This window comes from Platichthys flesus, chromosome 18 (genome assembly GCF_949316205.1).
Source record: "Platichthys flesus chromosome 18, fPlaFle2.1, whole genome shotgun sequence".
NCBI classification, from domain to species: Eukaryota; Metazoa; Chordata; class Actinopteri; order Pleuronectiformes; family Pleuronectidae; genus Platichthys; species Platichthys flesus.
The window spans coordinates 6,773,534-6,801,058 of record NC_084962.1 but is presented as its reverse complement, the minus strand read 5'-3'; the positions used below and the strand labels follow the sequence as shown (position 1 = coordinate 6,801,058).

The following is a 27,525-nucleotide window of genomic DNA, read 5'->3' as shown; positions in this document are numbered from 1 at the left end:
CATGTATTTTCTGATCTTAATATATATCCACTGGAGCTGTAATCATGTTAATGAGAGGCATGACTCAGTGGAGTAATATTTATGTAAAGCATTTGTGGTATTTTCTCCCCTCGCCCTCACCCTCACTCTACGTTGCACTATTTGACTGGCAGCTGTTCCTGACAGTGTTCTCAATGTTCTGAACTCTCTGCGGCTGCGTCTCCTCTACATGGTTATACAGATTTTTTTTTAGCAGACTTTCAAGAAGATAATACACATAGGCATCATCCTTTACAGTATGTGCTCAGGCTTTGATTGCCATGTGATCAGTCCTTGCGGCTGTTATAGTACGGCGCAGATTTAGAAAGGAGGCTTTAACAGCACATCAAGTGCTGCGTGGTAGTTTGTTACGCCTGCTGCACATGTGCAAACATGTGCATATCATCGCCGTAGCACCATTTATCCTCGCAACATTAAATCCATTTACCTCTCGCATGCCACGAGTCTAAATCTGGGGCTGAGTAATTAAATGCCATTCTCTTCCTCCATTAGAGAGATAATTAAGTAGGAAACCGGCGCTCGTCTCATTGCTCCCTTACACAGAAGTGAATGGGGGGCTGGGGTGCTGGGTAAAATAGATGCTACCTTGACTGGAAATCTCCTGATTAGTGGAGGCATCTGTGATTTCTTCTATTCGATCCTTCAGGTTGTGCTACTTTTGTCCATTTCCCTCTCGTTTTCCCTGTAATCATCATCTCTGCTTCAGTCTCTCTGCTTTTGAACCACTGAGATCAACAGATAAGAATAAAATACCGGATTCAAGGGACACTTGTTAAGAGTTCCAGGTGTTAGGCAGGTTTGTCTGGAATGAAAGAAAGTAAAGATTCACAGTTGGTCACACATCAGTGACGTTTCTGCAGTTGTTTGTCAGGGAGATGGAATCAGTGGGTGGAGAAAATGCAAATAATACAGAGGAAACACAATTTGTGTGAAATCCAAATAAACCCTCTTATTTTGGTGCGAGGCTGCAATTCCATCAGGGATTATTGGAGATTAGGAAGATAGTGAATGTAGCGTCTGAACATCCGGTGGAATCCAGTTAGCGATCTAAAGGAGCATGAAGGTAGTGGGAGATGAGATGAGATCAAGTGATACCAGTTTCCAAGCTAAACATTCTGTGAACCTCCATGCACACAAACCCCGAAACACTTTTCATCTTTTACACGGCCAAATTTAGAATTTAGGTTAATGAAAGGACTTCATGGTGCGAGACTACTTTGCATGCGGGACATCTTTTTAATGTGTTCTTTCGTTGACTTAGTTTCGTTATAAATAATTCATGTCGTTTTGTCTTCGACTAACTACATCTTTTTGTTACGTTTCAGTAGATGCTCTGCCTCCTGATAAGTACAAGCTGTGCTAATTTGCTATACTTAGTCGTCACAATTTAGTCACGTTGCTGAAAATAAAAAGGAAGTGAAAGTCCCCGTTTAAAAGGAACCTTTTGAACTTTTCATTTCTCGGATACAGCTGAGAGACTTTGCTTGTTCCTCTCACAGGTTTCACCCCCCAAAATGTATCTGCACTGACATGAAGGCAGGCGGGCAGGCGGCTGTTTCTTCTTTTTCCCTCTGAAAGGCAAGAGAGAACAGCAGGCCGCGGCACAAACTAGGCGTGAGACGCGGTAACATGCCAGTGTATGGAAGGCGGTGTTTTGTTTAAAAGCCTAAAGCTGTCGTCAGCATGCACAATGTTCAGAGACGTTCAGGCAGATGTTCCTGCTCAGGCTTGATTGCCTTCGCCGAGGCCCATCAGGGATTGCACTTAGCCTAGCTGGAGCCGGCGAAAAAAGACACACAGTCCCGAGTTATTTTAGCCGTGCTCAGTTCTTCCATTAGGTGCAGCTGAAATATTGACGCTGCGTGCTCTTTTCACTGCTTTCCTCCATGTATCTTGCATAGCTGGGGTCATGAGTCAGTTGGACTAGATTTCTTGGTTGGTAAAGAGCTTTTTTTTTCTTACTTCTAGCTGCTCTCAGTCACACATCTAGCATTGCCGGATTCTCGTTTGAGCAAATACTTTCCGCTGCTCGGCTCCAATCCCGAAATATACTTATGTTAATGTATTTGGTGGTCGTCTCTGGGGTTTGCAATAAGTGTAACTTCTTAAATTTTAAAGCTTGGCTGATCCACTATATTCTATTTGTGGGGGGATGTAACAGAGTACATTAACTTAGAGTAAAACTCACTTACGGCAGCAGCACTGTTGGATTCAGAAGAGGCCAAAGCCGATACTTGGCCGTTAGATCCACACCATGCACGGCCATATTCAAGTAGATATATTATAGAGTCTGTAGTTAACTGTTGCTTTAGGGGAGAGACTATAATCATCAAGCATCATTACTTTTAAAAATCTAAGTATAAGTAACAACATGCATTTTCTTTAACTTTTACTTTCACTTGAGTTCATTTTATTTGTACATTAAAATGTTTGAATACTTCTTCCACAAAAGTATCAGAATAATTTTAAAGCCGAAGAGCTGTTCAGCCAAGATATTTAAAATGTACAACGGGATGTATACATTCATGCATTTAAAATATCACTTATAAATATATGTGAGGTATAAAGCTCCAGTATAACACGACACACATAATGGCTGTGCGATGTGAACTGTGGATATTTATGGAGAATGTTGGGAAGATTCCACTTGAAGTGGTTTTACCTATTTTGCATGTGTTTATTGAGATTTGGATCTGTGGGATTAAAACAAAGACCATCATCGCACCTGCTTCTTATGGGGTGTTTGCTCCATAATCCTTTATACGTCTTGTTTTTCTTTGACTAGGTGTTTGAACAAACTTGACAAATAATTACGTAGAATCTGCATTTATAAAGGATTACGAGCTCTCTGATGAGGATCAAAATCAACAGAAAACATATGTTTTATGAATAACTACATATGGGAAGACGCTACCCTGATGATTAGAGCCTCTTTATCATGTGAACTTGGTGCAGACGTTAACTCCTATGAGGGACAAACAAGGGGCTTAAACTTCATTAGAACCGTTTAACTACCGCAGATGAATCTGCCTGAGGTGTGTGTGTGTGTGTGTGTTTGTGTGTGTGTCATATTGTGTTTAAATGGCTTTGAACAAAGGTGAGTGAACACATCTTTTTACCTGCTCATATCGCATGCCGAGCCACTTGCGTTAAAGGTTAAAGGTTAAGATAACAATGGCCTTATGTTTATATTTCAAATGAACCACCCTATGATAAATTTCAACAATTTTCAGCAGCTGATAGTATTACACTATGAAGGAAATGTTGTTTTATTGTATTGAATTTATAATCTTTTAGGATGAGGGTTTTTTAGGTGACCAGATTTGTTTTGTTCCTGCTTAGCACCTGGGAATATGGAACTGGAAGTGGTGGAAATCCAGCATAGACATAGATGATAATGCTTATTTTCCGTGTTGCATTGTACATTTAGCTGATTGTTCATCCATTAATAACTGGCAAGCCATTATAAGACACTCCCAGTGTCCCTGCTGCCTGGCGTCATTTCATTCACCTCCCCTCAAAGTGACCTAAAATCAGTGCATTCACACGTGGGGGGAAAGGAGAGACTGCTTTGCAGCCATAATTACTGTGCTCCATATTCATGAGAGAGCACCCAGTGTGAAATGTCAGTGTTTCCCACCATGCTTTGTGCTGTCTTTAGCCAATACTAATTAGACAAGCACAGGTAGCCTAAGCGAAGGAGACGCTAGAAGCCAGCTTGGATTGTGGTCAAAGGGGCCGGTGGTTGAATTTTATCACCCCACCGCAGTATCAGCACAGAGTCTCAGCAGGGCGGGATGGCCAATATTCAGCCACCCTGGGGTAATTAAAAATGTCTTCCGTTTAATTTACACCCGGCTGGCGAAGCATGATATCATTATTGGAATCCATTATAATTCAATGTTATTATGGGTCTGCTGTGTTTTAGAGCAGGCGATCGTCAGACGGTCGAAACCTGTGACAGTGCTATGATACCAAACACCGGTTTATTCCAGCCACAGAAAAAGGGTGCAGTATACTCCTCCGTGCATTATGTCATCCTGTTCGCCGCCCCTGGGATGTGACCCAAAACATCTCCCCACCTCATGGGTTGACAATTTTGCAGTGACAGCAGTGTTGTGCAGGCACACCTGGCGGAGAGCTTTTGCATACCTGCTGTACCCTAGCATCTGTTATACAGGCCCGATTAAGTGTGTTTTGATGCAAAAGCGCCTATGCCGCCACGTGTATCTATACGCTGACAGAACGCGGAGCACCGCGGCAGCTGAGCATCGAAGTGAGGCAGGGAAGCGCTGAAAGAGAGAGGGGGCAGGGCCGAGCTACGCGAGCACCTAGGTGCAGGCAAGTGTGTTTATGTAGGGTATACAGTATGTAGGCGTGGAGGGTAGCAGGTGATTGTCTATTGTTCTACAAATTAGCTGCCAGTCAACCTCCAGCTGGCCTGCGGGTGACACACGTGGGCTGAGTGGCAGGTGCGAGCGATTCAAGGGCTCTGAAGCTCCTCCACGTTGCTTTTGTCAAAACAAGCCAAATTGAGGTTTTGAACAATAGCGGAGGCGTTGGGGTTGCTGTTGAATAGTCACTCTGCAACACAATCGAACGCACAATGATGCCGTTTTCAAACTAGACTCGTCTCTGTTGTTGTTCGCTCACAAGTGGAGTTGAGTGCGCGGAGTCTTGGACAACATCTCGGTGGCTTTTAGAGGAGGCGTCGAATTCCTCCCTCGTCAAGTGCTCTGCTGCCATAAGTTTCATTGTCCTCGCTCGCTCTTAAGGACGTTTCTGTCACAAACTCAACTGTTACGCTGCGTTTCATCCAATAACAGTTGTGTGCCAAAAAACCGAGGCCACCGCAGAAGGTTCAGTGAGAGGCCTCCGACCCAAAAAAGTTGATCAATATTTGCTGCAGCACAGTTTCAGTAGTAGTTGTAATGCAGCAATATCCTTCAGCTGCCAGTCATATACTTTACTGGGTATAATACCTTTAAAATGTACAATAGACATTGTAGCGAGTAGCCGTTTAGCTTATCTCAGTATATAGACCGTATAAAAGAATGGATGACATGTCTGCTCTACAAAAGGGATACAAAATCCTCTGCCCCCCTTGACCCTGCCTCTTTCACATTAGTGGATTGAGACATGGACCAACTCTAAAAGCCTTTATATTCCAGTATATTTGGTTTTGGTTTATTAATAATTTCGTATTTTGTTATTGCTGCTCTGAGCCTCGCAGAGTTTTCAACTCCTGCTATGGGGGAAGATTAACTGCTGCGCTGCATCTGGAAAGGGATAAGTCTATTTAGAAGACTTTGTTATTGGTGTTTCTTCCTCTCGCGAATGCAACTTAATACAATTTATCCTGACGCCCTCCGGACAATCAACATCTTGTGGTTGGTCTATGGATCTGAATGTTTGTCTCTAGTCACACAGCCATCTTTTTAACGCTGCCAAAAACCTACTGGTGGCTCTGCTGTTATAAATAACTGGACAATTAACTTATTTCTGAAAATTGCATCTGAGCATAATTACAAATCAGAATCAGAAGTATTTTATTGCCAAGTAGGTTTACACCTACAAGGAATTTGCTCTGGTTGTTGGTGCATACAATGAACATAGAAACATAAAAACGCAATAAAAACAACATAGATAGGAAAAGCAATACAAAATATAAAACCAGTATATATTTACTCACTGTTTACTTCTTATTTACTCACTTTTTTCCAATATTTATACAAAGTAACATTTATTTTGACATAAACATTTCTGAATAAAAATATATAAAAGAAAAGATTTAAAAAGTGAAGTAAAAAGTGAAAAGTGAAATGCAAAATGCAACACAGTGAACAGAGTCAGATTGCAATATGCAATGTAATGCAATATAATATAATATGATATAATGTGTTAATTTAACACATCCTTGAGGTGTGGGGGCGGTATAAAAGTCTGAGTCATGTGGGGGTCCCGGGCCTTGTTGATGAGGCCAACTGTAGCCGGGAAGAGGCTGGTCTTGTGGCGGGAGGTTTTGGTCCTGATGGACTGCAGCCTCCTAACCGAGGGAAGAACCTCAAAGAGTTTGTGACCCGGGTGGGAAGGATCAGCCACAATCTTGCCTGCACGTCTCAGGGTCCCTGAGGACCCTGTGATGCCACCACAGCATAATAGGGAAAGCAGTTTACTAATTTCGAGGAGACAGGGTTGCCTTGTTAAAAGACGGAGATGAAAAGCTGAGTCAACAGGTTTTCACCTGAACCATACCCATGTAGTTTAAGTTTCCACAACAGACCTTGATTTTTGGCAGTTAACCTGGTCGTTCTTTGAAGACAGGGATAACCAACCTTCTTTGGTTTTGGCTATGAGGAGTTTTTCGTTATTTGGCTGCTGTGCTTTTGTCGACCGGAAAAAAATATCAAAGCTGTGTTCTCGTCCGTGCACATGGAAGAGAACGTGTGCCTGCATCAGTATGTGCGCTGCCATACTCGAGCATGTAAGCGTGCAAATAAGCACAGGCAACATGGACGCATTACTGTTGTGATGGTTTCTCATTCCTACACCATCCCATAAGCAATCATCTCCATCTCTCACCCACTCAGCCATCACATGTTTCACACACACAGCAAAAATCCCCGGGTACTTTCTCCCTCAACGAGGTATGATCCATATTTCATATATTGCCTGTAAATCGCTTGGCCAGAACTGTTTTGACGAAGCCATGGAAGTGGCAGGGGGCAGATTGGCTCTCTGCCTGACTCTTACTGTACCCAGAATACAAACAAGCCTTTCACAGAAACTGTAAAATGCTGTATATGGGTATTTTTAGTGTCGGTTTTCAAGGTTGAAATGCTTTCTATCACCGTTTCTTAGCAATCTAGGGTGTTGCACCAGTTTGTCATCGTACTGGCAAACCAGTGTGTGTATTCATTGGAACCACTTTGGTAGAGTGCATTAAGACGCGGATTAAATGTTGAGAAATGGGAAAAGGCATCATCGAGCATCGTGAAATAGAGCAATCAAACTCCCGTTCTGCTGTAAAGTAATGCCAACTCCACAAGCCACGCTCCTCCTTCTGCATTTCATCAGCTAACACATCCTCTGTACAGTAAGAATTTATAACCAGAGCCTGACAGTGTTTGTGCACTCTACTGGATTTTTTTTTAAATGCAGAACTATTAGGGTAAAGTTGTCTGAACTTTCTGAATGTGTTTGACCCGTTGGTGTCAGAGTGCATCGCTCCTTCTCCTTAGACGGAGGCAATCAGCGGAGTGCGGGCGTATACGTGGGCCCGTGTGTTTCTACGCGCTGATCCTCTGATCCTGAATCACCTTGAGGACAGTTGCCCCTGCGGGAGACAAAATGGATGTGTGTACCCATCCGTGCAATGTCTGCAGAAGGTTAATGTCGTGGGAGGAGGAGACAGACGAGAACATGTGGGCGAGGGGGTTTTGTTGTGTGTCCCTGTTTGTATTTGTGTGTACCTTTGCAAGTGGGACTTGGCAATGACGGAAGCAATTTATCCCCTGTGAAGGTCAAATATTTTGTAATTTAAATTCAATAGATGGACAAAGTCAATTGAACATTTTGAAATTGTAGGAAAAAACACTTTCTGTGTTGGACTGAGGGTGTACATGGCAATTTCCTGGATGTAGTATGTACCAGAGTAAAGTAAATGAAATATATTCAGTAATTTGAGCCAGCAGTTCACATGAGAGTGGTATCCATTTTCCCATAGTCCTCACGCAAATAAATTTAAGTGGTGTAATTCTTAAAATGTCTAACTAAGATGAGACTTTAGTGATTCTGAATAATATAACGAGCTATTAAAACAATGTAAGTAAATGCTATTTAAAGGGGATGTATGGTGCATTCATAAAGTATTCAGATCTTTCTCCTTTAGGATGTTTCTAATGCAAATGAATGAGAACAATTGAAACACCACCTTCACAGGATAATGGAGATTGCATCTATTTTTCTCTGCAGATCCTCTTGTGCTCTGTCAGGTGGTCTGGGGACTGTTGGTGGTCAACAATTTTCAATCTAAGATCTATGGTTTCCAGTAAAATAGATACAGAGCCAGCAGTGGGATTTCACTCTAAGAATACTTTTTTTTTTTGTCAAGAAGAGAAACCCAGTACATGATAAAAACTGCAATATACTGTTCCATTAAATATTATACTACAAGACGAGAAAAAGGAATTTACAGTGGAGTCCTGGGTGAGAGATTGACTTGTAGCAGTGACTCCAAAGTAAAATCTTTTGAGGTGCGCCTATCTTTTGGGGGCCTTTATTTTAACAAGGGTACCTCTGTTCAATAGCTTTGATGCATAAAAATGGAGATGGCTTCACTCTGAGGGTATTTTATAGCTTTTTTCTGCCAGGGTGGTTTTACATATCATATCTAGAAGCAAGTCCCTTAGCTGAACTAATGTATCCAATGCGGTTCCTCCGTTCTAGTGCAAGTTGGGCCCCAAAAAGCAGCCATTGGGAAAGCTAATGTCAAAGGAAGGATTATTTTTGTGTGCGGTAACTTCATTGGTCCCTGTGGAGAAATTTACTTTTCACTTTCTCCCATCCAGTGAGGGGAGCTATCCCAGAGCTGGTATATATTCACAGTCTTAATTACTCAGGGACACTTAAGCAGTGATAGCGCTTGCCAGCACGAGTTGAATCCAGGTTATCCGGTTGAATGATTGCTTCGACTACAAGGCGGACATATTTTCTTAATAACTCTGTTTTTGGCTCTTGTTCTGGGTTTTTTAAACCCCAGGTTGCTCCAATTTAGTCATACTTAGACTTTAGATGGATTTACACAGACCTCTGATAAGGCCGGAATCATAGCTCTGTTCATGTTCCTGCTTTGTGTCTGCAGTTTAAAAAGACACATACTTCAGGCACCATTTATTTCAGTGAGTATTTTATCATTGCCCTCATTCCTGTTTCAAGACTACAGGTGGCGTAGTAAACTGAATGTGAATCGCCGCTCCGATGCTGTGACTTCAGTATCTAATGAATGTTGCCGCATTGAGCTCATTTGCAATAAAAAGCCTAATCCCTTACACAGATCTTTATTTGTGACAAACAGAAAGGTGAGACAGAAATCTCAATGTGCTGAATAATTGGCTATTCTGTAGAAAAGAGGTCTTCGGGGATTGTATTGTTCCCAGCGCCGAACCCAAGGGAACATGCCGTGATGTGGGTCTTATCGTTATTCACGTTTCATATGAAAACAAAAATAAATGAGTGCAGTAGTCATTTTTAATACATCCAACCAGCATTTGGGAAATATCTTCATCTCCCTTTCATTGTATTTGAAAACCTGCACAGTTGGATGCTGGTAGAGTTGACAACTGGATATGTGAATCTCTAGTATAAATGTTTCAGTCCTCAATGTGGGTGTATTCTTTTGCACGTTTGTTTTCGTTGGCATGGTTTCGCTCACTTTAGCCGCGATAGACCTGAGTTGTTGTCGTCCGATTGAGGTTTCAGGCTTCATTCATAAATGATATGGGTGTTACTGCATTTTTAATCTTTCAAACAAATGGCCACGTTTCAATTGCTGCTTGTCAGTTTTGATTTTATGATTCATTCATTATTAAGTGTGTTAGCCTACAGTGCAGTGCAACGGACGGATTACTGGACTTTAGCCATAGGCGGGGTATGAGTCTACTGTGTTTGTGTGTGTAGGAGGAGAGGAAGAACCAGTGCTTGCACGTGTGTGCAAGTTTGCATCGCATCACTGATCGCTCTCAAATTTGTCTTGACATGTTAGTGCACAAGAGTTGAACAATAACATAGATTTTGACTATTTGTTTTTAAGTCAAAATACAAATCCCCACCCAACCCAAAAATAAACCTCTCCGACATCCTCTCATGGTTACAGACAAATGAAAGAAAGAAAATTAATAATAAGTAATTACAAATGTACGACAATAAAACAATTAAGTCCTATGGTACACGTTATGCCACAAAATGAATTTTTTTTTATTTGTCTCCTTAATGTTTCTGTATCTGGACACCTTTCTTTTGGAGACCCAGCTATAGAGTGGGAACGTGATCATATGTGATTGATATACTTGACTGGTTGCCAGTAACATACCACAACAATGCTGTTAATCTAGTTTCTAGTCATGAACGCAGCTCTGTGCCACGGCTAAGAACCTTTCACATCGTCAAATCTATTTCTGTTGTCCTTTGATGGATTGCTATTACCGAAATATTGTTTATAGCTTGTTTAAATTTAGTCAACTTTGCAATTCAGGCTTCATATCAGATAACTAGGATGTGGCAATCCCTACTATATTCCCAAGGAGCTGCTAATGGTCTTTCTCCTTGTCTCATTTAGTTCTCACTACTAAATAGGAAGGTTCAAACAGGTGTTTGTAAGCTTCAATGCATGAGCTTTGGTATGTGATGCACATGTTAGCCTCCAGCGGCCGAGAGTGGGGCTTAAGATGTGTAATGTTTTGTTTTACCTATGGTGAGTTTCAAAATGTGGTTAGGTTTAGAAATGAAGCAGCTCATTATCTCTGACTTAAAGTACAAAGGATTAACAGCAGCGGCACATATGAACTGCTGAGTAGCAGATAAAACAACAGCTCTCCAAATGAAACCCCCAAAACACTCACACACACACACACACGCACACACACACACACACAAATGCATGCATGCAGAGTTTGGTGAGGAAAATTGAAGCTGACTTGAAAGAAGGCTTCTAACGCTGTTTACTGTATTGCTGTCTATATTGTTGCCGACAGTCACATGGGAATATGTCATGTGTCTCATGTGCTGGGTGGGGATGCTCCAAATACCCAGAAACACTCTTTGTCCTCTGCCAGTCCTCCTTTAAAGCCACTCACTTCAAACAGGCAGAAGTGTGGGGCCTCCATGCGTGTTCATGAATGTTGAAGCATCACCATCTAAAACGAACAGAGGAAACTAGAAGAACAAACCTAGAGAACAGTTAATTCATCTTGGAAGAAGTCCAATGCATATGCCTTCGTCTTAATAATTATTCAGGTAGCACAACAAAAAGTGTGAGTTAAGCTATGGAGTCTAATTTACTAAATTATGTTTCCGTATTAATAATACAGATATTAATATTTCCGAGCTAGTTAATCATATTGTCAGTATATGTAAAACAGAATCTCTCCAGCCATTACAATATGAGGATTTACTCTCTATTCCATTATTGTATGATATTTGATATCAGACTGCTGGGCTGACAGGCAGAACATGCTATTTGAGCATGACTATATAGGCTTTCTTATCTGTTTTACTGTAATATAACTATGAACGGATGAATGGTTTTATTAAAAGTCAACTTAATCATTCATCATGAAAACCAGAGGTGCGTTCTGGCGAGCACATCCATCTGCCGAGGCTAACACCTTTTTTCTCGTTAAAGAAAGTGAAAGAAGATCCCAGGATCCACAGATTAAACCAGATCCACTCCAAAATTGAATGTCTTCCTTTTTGAGTCATGCCCCACCCCTCCACAAACTTTCATGGAAATCGATTCTGTGGTTTTTGCGCCAAAAAAGGGTAGTTTATGCTCAAGGTTAGACCCCTTTATCCATATTGTTAATTGAATTTGTGCACATTTGTGACATCTTAGGAAAGCTTACAGAACGAAATAGACAAAGTCATACAACCATAAATCGTGGGGGGATTGTAAAGCTAATCATTCATGTCGGACATTTATTCAATGTGACGAAGACGTTCCAAGAATGGCCGAGCTTTTTTAGGTGAGGAATGACTGCTTTTGCCTTTTTGCCTTTTTGTTAAGAGTTACATCATAATCATCACATCGTCATCATCGTGTTCATGTTGTCAGAAACGCTTGACTCTCTGCCGCCCTCTTGTGGACGTATAGCTTAGCAATGATTCCAACGTAAAGGATGCACCGAAGATTTTGGGCAGTGACAGTTACATCATTCGAAACGGACACATCGCTTTTTGTAGTAATGCCCACGTCATTTTTAGTTGCCCTACCAACAGCTAATGACTAAGTTTCAACATCCAGTGATTGCACAGTCATGTCTGGGTCGGTTAAGGTCTCCAGACCGACGTCCTGTTTTGAACCGATACCCTTCAGTTGTGAATAAGCGGTTGAGGTTAATAGAGTTAAGAGATTGCCATCCTCCTCCTCCTCCCGTTTCCCCCGCTCTCCTGTGGCATGAAGATGTTCTGCGCTCCATTTGCCTGTGTGCAGGGCAGGCAGAGCAGACTTCATCTGTCACACAGAGAGACACCACAGAGAAATCAGAATGTAAAACACTAATTAGCCCTGATCCTGACGAGGGTTCATTACTGAGCCAGCGTGAGGCGCCACGCTCCCAAGGTTCTTATTGGTTGACTAGTCTGGATTGGAAGACGCAGCCTTTTACACTCTGGCGTCGGGTGTGGCTCGGCAGTTGAGATATCAGCTCGTGCAGATGCTTCTGATTGCATGCAGTTACAGGTGGCTTGTTTGCCTATGCACCAGAGTAGGCATGCAAATGTTGGAGCCCAGTCGCAGATGGGGGGGGGGGGGGGTTGTGGCTGCCACACAGAAGAAGTGAGAGGCTCCGTTGGTGGCGTTGATGTCCATGAATTCCCCGCTGAAAGGTCCGGGCACCCCCGATGGGTCGTTGGAAAAGAGATTGCCGATCAACTGCTCCCTCTCTTGTACTGTGCTATAAAGACAATGTTTCTTTGGATGGTCCACTTTAGCCGCAGGGCAGGGAGGGTAATGGCCGAGGTGACATATTGCTTTCTTCTTTTCTCTTCTACACTCCAACACAACACACGTGTCTCTAAAGTGCAGAAAGGAAATTTATATTTGAATAAGTCTGTTATTTTTTGCAAAGTTATCCTCGGCCAGTTGTATTTTAATTCATAAACCTGTCGTGTAAATGTGATGACTGAGTGGTATTTGAGCTTATTTACTGTGGCACAACTGGACATTTTCTATTTTGGAATGCTCTCTAAGCCAAGTGAGGAATAAAATTCTGTTGAACATAAGTAGTGCAACTTATTACCCAGCATGAAGCCTTGAGGGGGGTTTCTGAGTCTTCGGAATGTACCACGCAAAGACAAAAGGAATTCATATAACTCACGCAATGGTATTATTTGTGGACTGCATAAGATCAAGCTGCATTCAAACATGCTGCAATTGTATTGGTTTCTGATTCTGAATCTCTTCATTAGAGAAGCAAGTCAGTTTTAGATTTTAAGTGGAGCTGGGACAGGATGCATAAAATATGATTCTTAAAATTACCATGGACCCATTTTTTTATTTATCATGTAAGAAATTATTTGAAATGTTAAATCACAAAAAAATAACATCATTTCAACATTAAAAGATGGAACTTTCACATCTTCACTCACACGTCTAAAAAAAGATTGACATGAACGGATGATTTGGACGGAGTTTTCAGAGATGACGTATTTCTTTGTTGGCTTGTCAGCTTCTGTTATGCTTTCTTCATGCCAGATCTGACTCTCAGCATGAGAGGGACAGCCAGCTACCCTGAGAGCAGACATGCAAACTGAGCCGCAGCAGCCTGCTAACTTGAGAGCATTTTTTTCAGAGGCGGACAAATCCTGCTCGCCATAAATTTGCAAGATGAAGAATCTAGGTAAAAATCACATTCAAATTCAATTTTTATTGTGATGACATATTTGGACCAGCTAGTGCCTTCTTGGTGTTATGCAGTATTAAACATTTTTTCCAAGTCACCAATTATTTAAAAAAAGCCATGCTCAGGAAAAATGAAGCTGTGAAAAGTAAAGATAGGAACAGAAAGAAAAATAAGTCTTTTGTAAAAGATATTCAGAGTGATAGATATTCAGAGTGATAGAATGATAATGTGCTACAGTACATGACAGCTACGTTTTCTGCCAAAGGAAGAACAGGTTTGGTTTAAGATCTTTTTTTTTAAGCTTCCTTATAGGCAAATATCATCTTGGCAACCCCCCCCCCCCCCCAGGCTCATAAGATCAGGCTCCCATTTTTAAATGATAGACAGATTAGCTGAGGTTTAGCATGTTAACCTCTCAATTCATTATAGCTAAGGAGGTTTTGTCACAGTTTTATTGTCGCTTAAAGCCATAATTATATGTTATAGATACACGCTTTTTTCAAGGGCATAGATATAAACTCTAATCATTTTTAATATCAAATAATTCAGACATTGGTATGTTAAGAAAAATATTTTTCTTTTGAAGTATTTACAAATAAAATGATAAAAGATAGAAATTAAATTACAGAGGATTCAGAAATGCATGCTCTCCAAATAAAAGGGCCTACGACTAAAAATTCAAAGCATCATCCAAATTAAAAGAAAAAAATTACTTTATTTTCATTTGCCTGTGGCTTGCAGATACTGGAACTACTCAAATAAAACACTTCTTGTAGTCACACAAACATAAATGCAAAAGTATAAGTTCTGACACATTTGCCTCTCATTCTTTCAAAACAGAAATGCTCTGTAGAAATCCTCTGATCCCGGCTGCCCCCTCCCTTTTACACGATCAATGGATGTCAGACTGTCCCCTCTCCTCTGTCGTCCATTTGCCCATGAAACATTATCTCTGTGTTCTGTGCTCACAACAAGCGGAGCAATAATTGTGCCCCCGGGTCTTTCAGATAAGGACTCCTTTTAAATGAAAAAAGGAACGAAAATATGAAGGGACATCTCGGCAAATGCAATGAGTGGAGCTGAGGCTGTGAAGGAGCCCTGCACAGTGCCTCCTCGAACCTGATAACCGGTTCTGCGTTTGGAAAGTTTACAGCACGTCAGTGTCATGGCTACTGCTCCATGCACATGCTTTCCCTTTTGTGTTTTGAAAAAAAATATGTCTGTGTAATTCAGAAGGTCAAGAGCAAAACACTGAGCACTCGTGTCAAAACAAATTACATTTTGAAATCCGGCGTGATGTAACTGCGATTGGACCTTTGAGTTTGTGTCTCTCATGACAGGAAACTCAAGATTGACAGAACAGGGATTTTATTTCTGTCATTTTTGTTTGAGCGTAGAGAGATTCCACCCCTTTGAAATTCACTAAATCCGTTGCAGTGTGCATAATGCATGGATTTATTTCATGGATTATTTTTTTCTTACTTCAGTGGCTTCGCTCCAATAGGCTTTTCAGAAATCGTCAAAACACAGGGAGAGCAGGTCACATGCTGTTGCAGGGAAAGTGACACCGCGCTACCGTGGAGCTGGGTTCGAAAACTGCGATGCCAGAAATACCAGGTTGCAAATACTATTATACATTCATCCCCCCCCCCCCCCCACTCTCTAATATCCCTCGTCCGCTGCTCGATCCCTAACTCTCTCCTCTCTTCCCTCCCTCACATCCCTGATTCTCTCTGTGACTAAAAGGCAGCCCACTCCTCTGCAGTGGCTGCCTGCCTCCCTGATTTGCTCGCTGCTCAGGGAGGATTTGCATAGGCTGGCCCACTTGCTGCCCCCCCCCCCCCCCCCCCCCATCCGCTCCTCTCCTCTCCCTGCCTCTGCCCCATCATCTTCACTTAGTTTCACCTGAGCCCTCATCCTCTCCTTTCTCTCTCTCCTCCATCCTCTCTCTTTCTTCCACCCTCCCCTCCTGGGTTGCTCGCTCGCTCAACCCCCCCCCCCCCCCCCCCCCCCCCCCGACACCACCACCATCTCACTCGCTCCCAGCGGTTTCTCAATTTTCTCGTCCGAATCCTTTCTCCCTGGCTTTTCTCTTTCTTTATCTGTCTGCAAATCTGTCTCTCTCCACCGTGGAGTAATACAAAGAGCTATCAGTCTGGGTCTCCCCGGGTTAACAAGCCAGACCACTTCTCTTCTCGAGGGGAAACTAAGAGAAAGGAAAGAAGAAAGAGCTGGCGAAAGAAGTGGGGGAGAGAAGAAAAGTCGGACAAATATTGGATCCAAACTTGAGAAAGGGAGATAAAGCCCAAGCTGGGATTTTCACCTGCCGCTGATATTCTGGAGCCGAACTGCGAGGGAGCGGAGAGTGTGTTGCTGCGAATACGATAGAGAGACAGAAAGCTGACAGTTCATCCGCGCCGGAGTGTGTGGAGCTCCTCGTCTCTCTTGTTCCCTCCCTCCATCCCTTCCTCCTCCTCGGTCTCCTAGCCCAGGCTGTGTATTATCCGTGGCTTGACAGAGCGGAGCTGTGCAGAACGAAGTGGAGCGAGCGGACAGAAGGCTGCAGCGCAGGTTGCTCTCTCCGCTGTCACTCACTCTGCGCCTGCAGGTGAACAAGGGCGCACTGGGACACAGGTGTCGCCCGCAACAGCCTGCATGCACAATTGCGTTAGTCGCTCTCACGCACACGCACGCGCACACGAAATGATGGGCTACATGGTCATCAAAGGAAAAGCCACAGGGTGATCCCGCCAAGAGCAGAAAGTAAAGACATATTGGATTCTGGTTCAAAGAGCCAGCAAGCAAACGAGGCACAGCGGGGGATCTGCCGCCTTCCAACGGGAAGAGTCCAAGAGACAAGCCTGAGCTGCAGTTTGTTTGGAGGGACCTGCTGGATCTTACATCTACAAGGAGCGTGTCTTGATTTCTCTCTGTGATGGAGTTGCCTGCTGTATCCTGGCCAAGGGAAGGTCACTTTTTCTGAGATCGTTCTTCATCTGCTTTTCTCGAATTTAAATATCCAGTAGGGAGGGGGGGCGTGAACCATGCTCCCCAAAGGAAAGCTGCTCTGGATGTTGCCTCTGGCAGCGGGATGGATGGTGCTGGGCTCTGCCTGGGGCTCCTCTTCCTCCTCGTCTTCAGACCTCCACCTCCTGTCCCCTACCTCTGGAGCCCCCCTGCCCCCTGCCCTGCCCCGGCCTGATCACCCGCAGGGCCCTCCGGGGCCCCGGCACCACCAGCCACCTGTGTCCATATACCGCTCCCCGGCCTCACTACGAGCCGGCCACGGTGAGTCCCACCTTCCCCATCCATCTTCTTTCTCCCCCTTCTCTCTGGCTTCACTTGTTTCTGTCAATTTATCATCATAACCGATCAGAGTCAAAAGGAGACATCTGTAGCAACCTCTCTATCATTTTCTGTCCTACAACTGACTCACTCACTTCCTCCCCCCCTTCTGTCGCTCTGTCTCGGTCTCTCCGTCTTGCTCACCCTCTCGCTCTTCCTACCACCACAGCACATGGAGCTAATGATAGTTGACAGCGGCTCTGCATCATGGATCTGTGTCTTGTTTATGAGATTAGGTTTAATTGTCAGTGGAAAGGCACTGACAAGCACGACACCCACGGTGACTCTATCAACTGAGGAACAAGCAGCAACTCTGAATCACCATAATCCCACCTTGTAACTGATGATTGATAGAGTGAAGGACTGGACCATAGTCTTTACGCGATGGACTTGTCCTCTTAGATGGAGGTCTCTGTTTGACAAAATCACATCTGGCTTTTTGAAATTTACTTTGAAATTAACAACCCTCTTTTTTAAATGTCCATGTAGGATTCCATGCATCGGTTATCTCTTCTAACAGCTGCACAAGCGTTTCCTCTCTGTGCACACCTAGGAGGGAGACTTAGCACCGGTGGTCACATGCCTTTTCATTATTGACTTATGTTTGATAGGCACTTAATGTGATCTAATGGCAGCATTAGCAATATTAAGTCTCTCCAGCTGTACAGGATACATGCTTTTACGGCTTGCCTGTAATACTATGGTATCATTAGGTGTCTCAGTTGTTTTAATTTGTATCTAATTATGAACGGATTTATCTTCTTTTTTCTTTACCATCAAATTCTTTAAATGTTTTTGCTGCAATTACCTGCCAGTAAATATGATGTAGTATATGCAATACAGTTAAACAGTAAATGTAGATAAGGCAGTTGCAACATGTTGAAGCATCTCAATAATAAAATAAATGTTTCAATTATTTTGACTTTTGACTTAACAAGCATTTCATTTTCTATATTTATTTGGGGATTTATAAATTATCAAATTGAGAAGCAACAGAAAAATCCTTGATCATAAATAGAAACCATGTGTAAACCAGGAGAAACCGTAGTCACATTTCAAGAAGCTGGCTTATATTGTACTGTTGCAACACTGCTGGGTTATGATGTTCTCGATAAAATACCAATGGAGAATAATTTTTTGAAATAACCCAAAGGAACAAACCTGAACAAAAAGAAAGAGAACAGGCCAGATTCAAGGGGCCTTTGCTTAAAATCTGCATTCATAGCTTTCGGGGCGATCCAGTCTGTCTGTGTCTCTCCCTGCGAGGGGGATCAAATCCATTTGAAAAAATATATTCGAGCCAGGTCCCTGCTTGACTCCTTTTAACACATTGAGGGCTCATTTTTAGCATGTAGAGGGCTATTGGAGCAGATGAGCCTGACAGGCAGTGGGAAGGAAGGAGGGAGGGAGAGAATCTGCATCACTAATGTGGAATGTGCAAACCATACAAAGTAGGCAAGACTGGGCAGGGACTGGGGTGGCAGCCATTTAAGAAGCTGTATAGGTGTGATGCTCGATCCTGTGCAACAGAATCACAGTGATTGATTCATCCTCTTCGAAATGTCCTTTATTTTATCCTTTTAATTGCCCTCATATGCTATTTCAGACGCATTCTCGTTTAATTTACCTGTGGATGACCGTGCAACAAAGTTACTGCAGATTCCATATCCCAGACAAATGACACTATTTATATATAGTTGATTCTTTTGAAATATATTTACAAACGTATGGATTCGGGTTTGTAGATAAAATTGCTTATTTCCCTATATTTCCCACGCTATATTGTATCCACAATATATCCAAGAGCTTCTTTGTGGATACATAGAAGCTCTTGTTATTAGCAACATTACTGTTTGCATCAGAAGTCAGAGTTTCATAGCTGCATTGGTTCTGGTTGACTTCTGTGTAAATTTGCATGCAAAATGTGGTGACTCAGTCGAGAGCGAGATAAGAGAGAGGAAGAAAAAAAAGAATCTGGAGATTAGGAAGATTGTTACTGTGCATACGTGTGTGTGTGTGTGTGTGTCTGTGAGTTAGTGTGAGTGTGTGTGTGTGGGGGGGGGTGCGTGTGTGAGTGTTTGTGAATTGCCTACTTACAATTCAGCAGCGACAGACTGACCCTGCTTTTGGGGGGGGATTGTATTTACAGTTTCAACTGAGACCTTGCAAGAAAACATACAGACACAACAGATAAATGCTATAGCCCAGTTCTGTGTGTATACATATCCTGCAATGTCAGTGCAGGAGGTAAGACACAAGTCATGGGACATGTACTGAGTCAGACTTGAGTCGCATATTTGACGACTTGATACTGGCGTGGCTAAAAGTGATGACTCAGCTGGATGTTGACTTATTTTATGCAATACTTGTATCTTGTTTTTTACATATTGAGAAGTTGCATGTTTTTACTCAAATATAATTGTCCAATTCAGCACATTAACAACAGCAGAAGTTATCCCAGGGCACTTCTATTTACTGCTGTTATCTGCTGAAGTTTGTTATTCTTGCTTATTCAAGCAGATAGGGTAACAATTGGGTTTCTATGGCACTTCCAATTCACTCAGCCTCATCTACGTCACAGAAAATAAACTGTACCTTGAGACTTGTGTATCTTGAGACTTGTGTATCTTGAGACTTGCTAATGACTTGCAAATGTGTGACCTACTCTCACTTCTAGTTAGCACACACACTTCAGCACAAAGGTGCCTGATACATGTCTCCATATTTGATGTATTCATTCACACACTTTAACAGACACACAAACACAACACGCTCCGGGGACTTGCGCCCTCTTCGTATGTAAACTCTTAATTAGAGCCAGTGACTCGGAGTGATCCTCTCTGTGAGGGCAAGGCAGAGCGGAGGTATCTATAAATAAGGGAATCTGTTCAGTGTGCCATCGGCATGAATATCCAATAACAATTTTCTCCCCTTGTTTTTTTATTTATGTATCACCATTGGATAAAAAGCACTATCTCAATGGGTTCTATTCCATTAGGAAGAGGCAGGAGTACGTTGCTGAAAAAATATGCTTATTTCTTAAGACTTGGAAAGACGTTTGAAGTGTTTCTGTTTTTAATTTCACAAACTTGCACACCAAAATATCTGGTAATTTCTAGATTTCTCACTATAAGTGACATAATGTAATATACCTATAAATGCTTAGGGTCAAGTTGTAGTGTGTTTCCTGTGCCAGCTTAAGGAGAATGGTAAGATACCAGTTCCACTACATCAACGGTTGGAATTAGAATAAATATCTCTTCTCTAATGCATATATTGTAACATACATTAATACCAACTAACACATCACTGTCTGCTGCTTTTCCAAACACATACCTATATGACGAAACAAATAAGTCACCAGACCAAAGTCAAATCAAGATCATTCTTTAAGTCTCACTGCTTTGGATATCAAGATAAAGTTAAAGCATCATTGCTTCGCTGTATATTGAGCTGATATTGTTTAAAAGTAAGTGAGTCACAGCTCTGAGGGTGGTTTAACCTGCTTTGAAGCTTTGCCCTCAGCACTTAAAGAGAATAAAAGAGAGAGGGAGTGCGCGCGGTTTGCATGTGTGTGTGTGTGTGTGTGTGTGTGTGGCTGTGTGTGTATTTGTGTGTGTGTGTGTAGCAGTCGTTTGATGCAGGATCATTTGGAAACAAAATCTTCCTCATAGACTGGACCAGTGCTGTTATAAGCATCTTGAGCAGGCTGAAATGGAGAATTCATCTCTCTTTTTCTCTCTCTCTCTCTCTCTCTCTCTCCCTCTCTCTCTCTCTCTCCCTCTCCCTCTGAGCTAAGCCTCAGCTCTGTGATTTGAATACAGGCTGCATCAAATTCTCCTTTTCTCTCGCAAATTATCAAAGGATTGACATTTTTTGTTTGAGTCTGCTGTTTTTCTTCCTCGGGCCCTTGACACTGTTAGGGAGAAGTGGCAGCAGCACCGGCACTTAGTCTAACTGAAAAATGGTTTTCTCCTCGCCGCCGGAAGAATAATTGAAAAGAAGGTGAACATATTGTAATGGGGGGGGGGGGGGGGGGGCTATTCTACTGAAACTTTGGATTAAAGTGTATTCAAGACTGTGGCGTGGTAAATATTTTTATAAATATATTGTGTTCTAACTTCAATTGACTGATGGAGAATGGGAGAATTACATCACTCTCAATAACCACAGCTCTATGGACGATTAGGTGGTCCACTGCTTCAGTCCAAACTAAAGAATCTCAACAACCGTTCAGTAGATTGCAATGAACTTTGGTTCGGACGCTCCTGTCCCCATTAGGATTTGAAATAATGATGTTAATGAGCCTAGATGTTAGCATTTTCATTGTGAGCATATTCAAATCTTGACATTAGCATCTAGCTGGAAGTCCCAGTGGCTTGAACTCAGCCTAAAGGAGCATAAACTCCCACTCCTGTTGTCACTGCTCGGTAAAATACATTTCATATACCTGAAGTTGCAATTGAGCTGTTTTCACACATGAACTCTACTAAATGTACCTAAAGACACTGTGACTCTCTGCATGTCAGAAAGCTGCTTTAGCTTCAAATCCTTGTATTTATTTCTCCTAATTCGACCCCTGTAGAAGTGAAAGCAGAGTGAATGAATGTAAACCTGGCTGCACTACACCTCTCTGGCCATCTTTAAAACATGTTATTCCACTGATAAATGCTACTTGTGTCACTGTCACTGATATTATCCCAAAGTAAATACACATAGCATACAGTATATGAAAAACAAAGTTCATAATGTAACTGCGGAGTATTAGTTTACCTTCCCAGTAGCTGGTGGAGATAGCATGGCAACACACTGGAACGGTTTGTGTTGTCACAGCTGAGGTTATGAAAAATGTATTTGACCCCTCTCCTGTAAAATGTATTGGTCCTGGTGCAGTAGCTGCATATAACATGTCCCACATGTAGCACACATATAAATTATTCCAATGAACTGGGAGCATTGAATGCCTTTGTGTTGCTGCCTTACCTTGTTAAGGTGCGCGCATGTGCACGTGTGTGCAGGCGTGCTGCAGCACATTGATGGACCTGAATGATATTGGCCTCTGGCTATTCATGATGGGTGCAGAACGAGATGGAGAGGAACAGTAAAGAACAAAAGAGTATGGATTGTTAAAGGTTGGAGGAGAAGAGGTAAAGATTAATGGCGGCAAGAAACAACGAGCCGCTTCCTCATTCGAACTTCTTCCCTCCGCATACTGCTCCTCTTCGCTCAACTTCTATCCCTCTTTCCTTGCAACTGCGTGTTAATGCTCAAGACAATAGATCAATAAGAAAAGCCGTTCCAGGGGCTTCATTATGTGGTTTTGTTTTCTACCCGTTGCACTCTCCGCACTCGTTTTTTGAAGACCTGAGGAGTAAAAGATGATGGGGGGAAGAGGGCGATAGCGAGGGAAGGAGATAGGACGCAGAACAGAGAGAATAGAAAAAAACAAACGTGGAAAAACAAAGTTGGAGACATTAATGAGGTGACAGTGACATTGCGATGGCTCCCGCCGCATCTCCCTCTCATCCTGACCTTTATCTCACTTTATGCCGGCTCAGCTCGCAGCGTCCCTCTTTGCCGTCCCCTCTTTTCTCTCCCCGGCGTTCCCTCTGTCTTTGCTGATAGTACTTTTCTTTCACAACATAGAGATACACGTCCCTTTATTCTTACTCTCTCTCTTTCCAAAACTCTTTGCTTCACTGCATTATTTTTTCCCTAAATGTGCCTGCTCTGCAAATTAACCAGGAAAAATCTGTCTTCTTAAACTCATGTTCCAGAAACTCAGTGCTCTCTCTTGTAAACCCCCCCCCCCACACACACACACACACACAAACATACACACGCTCGGCCACTCCAGCCGTGGATTATTCATTATATTTATGCTCTCTAGCTCTTCTAATTATGGCTCCAATAGGAAGTAGCTGAACACATTTCATAATTATCCATCAAATGATTATTCATTTGAACAAACCCCTACTGATTGTAGCTCCATCCTTGATGCAAATTAATAATCGGATGAGTGCAAATTGAACCAAGCCTATAGATATTTAATGGTTAATTTATTTTTATACTTCCTAATATTCAGCCATTTTTTTAATGAACTTATTTCTCTTTACAAGGATTATTACCATTCGCTAATTCCAGTTCTGGTTCCAGAGTCAGTTCAGTTAAATGTCTGTGCCCCTCGTGTCATGTCAGTCTCCATGGAGACGGCGCCAGACGCCTCCAGAGATTAGACAGAAACTGAGACTTCCTGCGGAGGTCATGAAACAAGTTATCTGTGATCTACGGTGAAATCATATAGTTATCTAATAGGTGGCTCGTCGGCCCCTGCAGCCTTAAGTGAGTTCACTCAGAGCTCATTATGGGCTCCATGAAAAATACCAAGCGACGAGACGTGAGAACACCTTTCAGATCCTCAGTTGCCCCGGTCGGATCCCCTGCTCACCACGTGACGCCGTTCGATGGAGTCAGTCATGAGGGCTGACTCGCCTCGCGGAAAGTCGCCGGCATATTATTCAAGAGAGGGGGGGGGGTGGGGGTCCAAACGTCAGAGACCTCTTCTGCATCAAAGGATTGCAAGACTTTCGCACTGAAGATTGTGACTTTGATGGGTCATTGAGAGGGTATAATGATGAATCCCCCCCCCCACACACACACACACACACACACACACACCACACATACACACACACTTGCACCTCTCTCCAGGATGTGTCTCTTGGCAGCAATTAGCGCCTCAGTGATTGATTTCTGATTCTGTAAGAAAGGCTGTTGGAGCTTTTGGCAGCAAGACAGAGCACTGTTATAGACAATGGTTCATAATGTCTGCTATTTGAATATCCTCCCTAGGGTTAATGGGCTGTCTTCATAGTTTATTGCCGTAATTTGCCATAGTAGGAATAAGGTGTTTCTTATAATATTAGGTTACCAAATTAGCCTATATTTGCATTTGTATGAGATGATGACTAAGTGTATATTTTTTGTCAGGCTCAGATATTTAGGACATCATTGCTATTGCTCGACACACCAGAGCTTGGACTGAGCATCTAGACCAACAAGTTTGTGCAGACACATGCACAACCTAGAGAAAATTCATCCACTGATAAATATGTTTACAGCCAAGTAAATATAATATTTGTAATCCCCCTCCATCTTTTACACCAAGAATCCAATAAATAACTCTTGCCCTGCCAGGTTCGCAATGCAGTATTTCTGGTTTATTGTGGTTTATCGTGGCGGGAGGGCGTGAATAAGCAACGGAGAGATATATAACTATTTGGAGTGAAAGAGAGAGGTAGCACAAAGGCGGCAGATAAATTGAGAAGAAGATGGAGAGAGTGTACACGCGGAAGAAAAAGAGGTGCAGCACAGAGGCACACAGAGAAAGAGAGATTGGGGGTAGCCTCTCCAGCCCACTCCAGTCAGGGCTAAAGTAGCTAATGGGCTTGCCCAGACGCACTGAGTGGATATTGCATTGGGACTTCCTGCAGTCCCTCAGCAAACAGTCAGTCAGGGTTGGCTAAGAGGCTTGCTGGCCGCACGGAAACATGATATCATCTTACTAGCGGCGCTAACATGGACACGCCGCCAGCCAGGAAGAGAGACAGGCAGGCAGGGAGGCAGGCAGAGCCGGCGTGAACCCAATTTTGACCGAGCCGATGAAGGAACACCCGTAGGGAGAATTGATTGGGCCGGCTGATGGGTCAGGTGTTCCAGCATGTACGTGTCGTGTCCTGACATGAACAGATTGTGTAAAAGCTTGTACTTGAGCATTTGTTGGAAGAACAAGGAACAAAGCTGCGCAGCAGACAGTCTGAAATCCTCCATCCTCCATTTTAGAAACTGAAAATCCAGAGTGAACTTTCAGAACCCAAGTTTTTTTTAATGTTCAACATAACCTCCCTGGCAGAGGTAATTAGGTTTGCACCTACACAGGCATCACTGAAGGCCAAATTCTGTTTCCATTCAGCTGTTTGTACGTACAAATAGTTGTAAAAGGGTAATGAAAAACACTGCCACTGTCCCAGTTTTGAGTCCAGATGGGGACCCTTGTTGGAAGTCACCCCTCCTTAATCACCACACTGGCTGATTAAAAACACCAGTTTCTGCTGCTCAATTAATTATGTAATCTCGTCACATCCTCCTAATTGTCCATATCACAGGCTGATTTCCATTTCCATTCTGCCAAAACCCAGGAAATCTTCTTACAAGTTGCACATTTTGCAAACAAAGGCAGCATGTGTCTAAACTGACAGCTTCTAGGAGGGCATGCACATGCACCGACACATGCTGCAAATCCTTGCCACCCAGCTGCTCTCCTCCATGCCGCATGCTCATCCCTCGGGAATAATTAGCAGCCTCTGAGGGCAAACACTGTGCCAGGGGTCAGTCGCAAGTTTAAGAGAAGGTCAAAGGGCACAAGTGTTTTTCTCCACACTCCTTGACCTCTTGTTCATCGCACAGAGAACCGTCTCACTGCAACCGCCTCTCTCTGACTTTGTGTCATAGTTTTGGAGTAAGAACACTTTGTACGTTGACAGTGAACAGTACATGTTTCTATTTTGCAAGAATCCTGAGATTATAATAACGAATTAACTTAAAAAGAAATCGAGAGGCTGGGAGAGAGATAGGAAAAAATGTAGGCAGCAGACCGCCTCTTTACTCAAGTCTTATATAACCGGCGGAGACTTAGCGAGCGTTAACCTGTGATTCATCCTGTTTTACAGGGCACTTAGTGGATATGGATAATTCATATGGATCCCAAAAGCCCCCCAGGGCACTGTTGATGTAAACAATATATGTACCATATTTGTCAGAATGAAGAGTGCAAGAAGCAGTTCAGCCGCGCTCGCAGGACGAAACTGCAACTGCCCCGCCTGGGTAAGATTGATTAGAGGCTCATTACTCCATGCATGCCTCTGCAGTGAGTGTGTGTGCGTGTGTGTGTGTGTGTGTGTGTGTGTGTGTGTGTGTGTGTGCAGCGCGCGTGTGTGTGGGTGTGAGTGGGTGTTTCCTTGATTTGATTTATCAAGTGCTCAAAAGCAGGCCGAAGGATTAATCACAGCGATGATAGCACGCCAAGCTATTATCTACATTGCTGTATCTGGAGATGCTGACTCCGGCTTGATACCGACTGTGTACAGTGTGTGTATGCCAGAGAGACTGAGCCTCTGTTTATGCGAAGCAGAGATTATGTGCTTCTCTCTCTATATGGCTTTTCCCTTGTGTGTAATGCGCTAGTACCACTTTCTTAAGAAAAGGCAGATTAAATTGTAGGCAGAGGGGAGGGTTTTTTTTTTTTTTGATTTTAATACAGTATATATTGGTGCTTGTAATCTGCTTATGCGAGGCGGGTTAAAGTGTGCGCACCTGTGAAGAGAGCGGTCTTTTGCCAGGTCGCCCCATCGGATGCAAACAAACACGTCCGCTGCTGCCGGTGCTCCTGTATCTGCACTAGAATATGAGTCACCCCTCTTCCACCTTCCTCCTCTCTTGTCCATCACTCGCACAGAATCACTCAACTCGACGCCCGGTGCTGTGAACCTGATGATACTATTACACACACACAGATACACACACACACATACATGCAAAGACTCGGTACCCACTCGGTGTCTCACTCCCTCTCTCCCTCTAATTGATTTTCTCTTCTCTATGGCTGTCCTCTAGCCACCACATTTGATCCTTATTTCAGCCTTACCTCTGCCTGCTCTTATCAGTGCTGACTGTAAACTAAGCAGATTTATACAACAAAAGGCCTGCTTTTCCATTTTTTTTTTTTTTTTTTTTGTTTACAGAATGCAAAATCAATGCATTTATCTTCCTCCATCGAGCTCTTCAGCCGTCTCTCTAGCCGTCTAACTTGCCGCAGTCATTTTTTCTCTCAGCAAAAGCTTAACCTTTCAGATAATACCCAGGTCTCAAATAATAGTTGGTTACACAAACAAACAAATTATGTAATTCCAATGTCAAAAATTAGAGGCACGTTGCATGAAGAATGTGGCGAATTTATCTAAACTCTGAGTGCAAAAACAAGGTTGTGGCATTTAACGGGAATACTCGATTTAACATAAAGGTGCCACCTTGAGAGGTACTTATTGTGTACTTGTGACTGCCAGAGTATTTTATGTGAAACATCTCTTCTGAAAATATTGATTAAAAGAGTTTAATTAGCAGCTTTTAAATACCCATTTCAAAAGTGGAAGTGATTAAGAAAATCAATAAAATTAGATAAGATAAGATAAAATAGAAATTCTTGTGCCAGTCTGTTCCACTATGAACACACCATAGCATGATAAACAAGAGTACTGTAGAATAAAATAATCAAGCATGTGGGTAAAAAAATATGAAAAGTGTGTTTATGGAGTACATTCAGAACAAGTACCCACTTGGAATTAAAATTATGATCACAATTTACCTGAGCTAATTCTCAACTAAAGAGGAATCAGAAATAAGTAATGGCAATGTTAATAGAGCATATGATGCCTAACACTATGCCTAACATAGTGATATTGCACTT

At 42.7% G+C, this 27,525-nt stretch overlaps 1 protein-coding gene across 4 annotated transcripts in view; it reads left to right on the top strand.

Annotated features, from left to right (window-relative positions):
* Window positions 1-27,525, top strand: part of LOC133973714 (neurexin-3b) — a 271,954-nt gene that overhangs the window by 152,663 nt on the left and 91,766 nt on the right. Inside the window, exon 1 of one of the 4 annotated variants that reach the window (XM_062411735.1) lies at window positions 15,956-16,946. The exons of the other annotated variants lie outside the window; for them this stretch is intronic. Coding sequence (XP_062267719.1) covers window positions 16,703-16,946 — 244 coding nt within the window. The 5' untranslated portion in view covers window positions 15,956-16,702. Of the gene's footprint in view, window positions 1-15,955; window positions 16,947-27,525 lie in introns of those variants that run through there. 4 annotated transcript variants of the gene reach the window in all.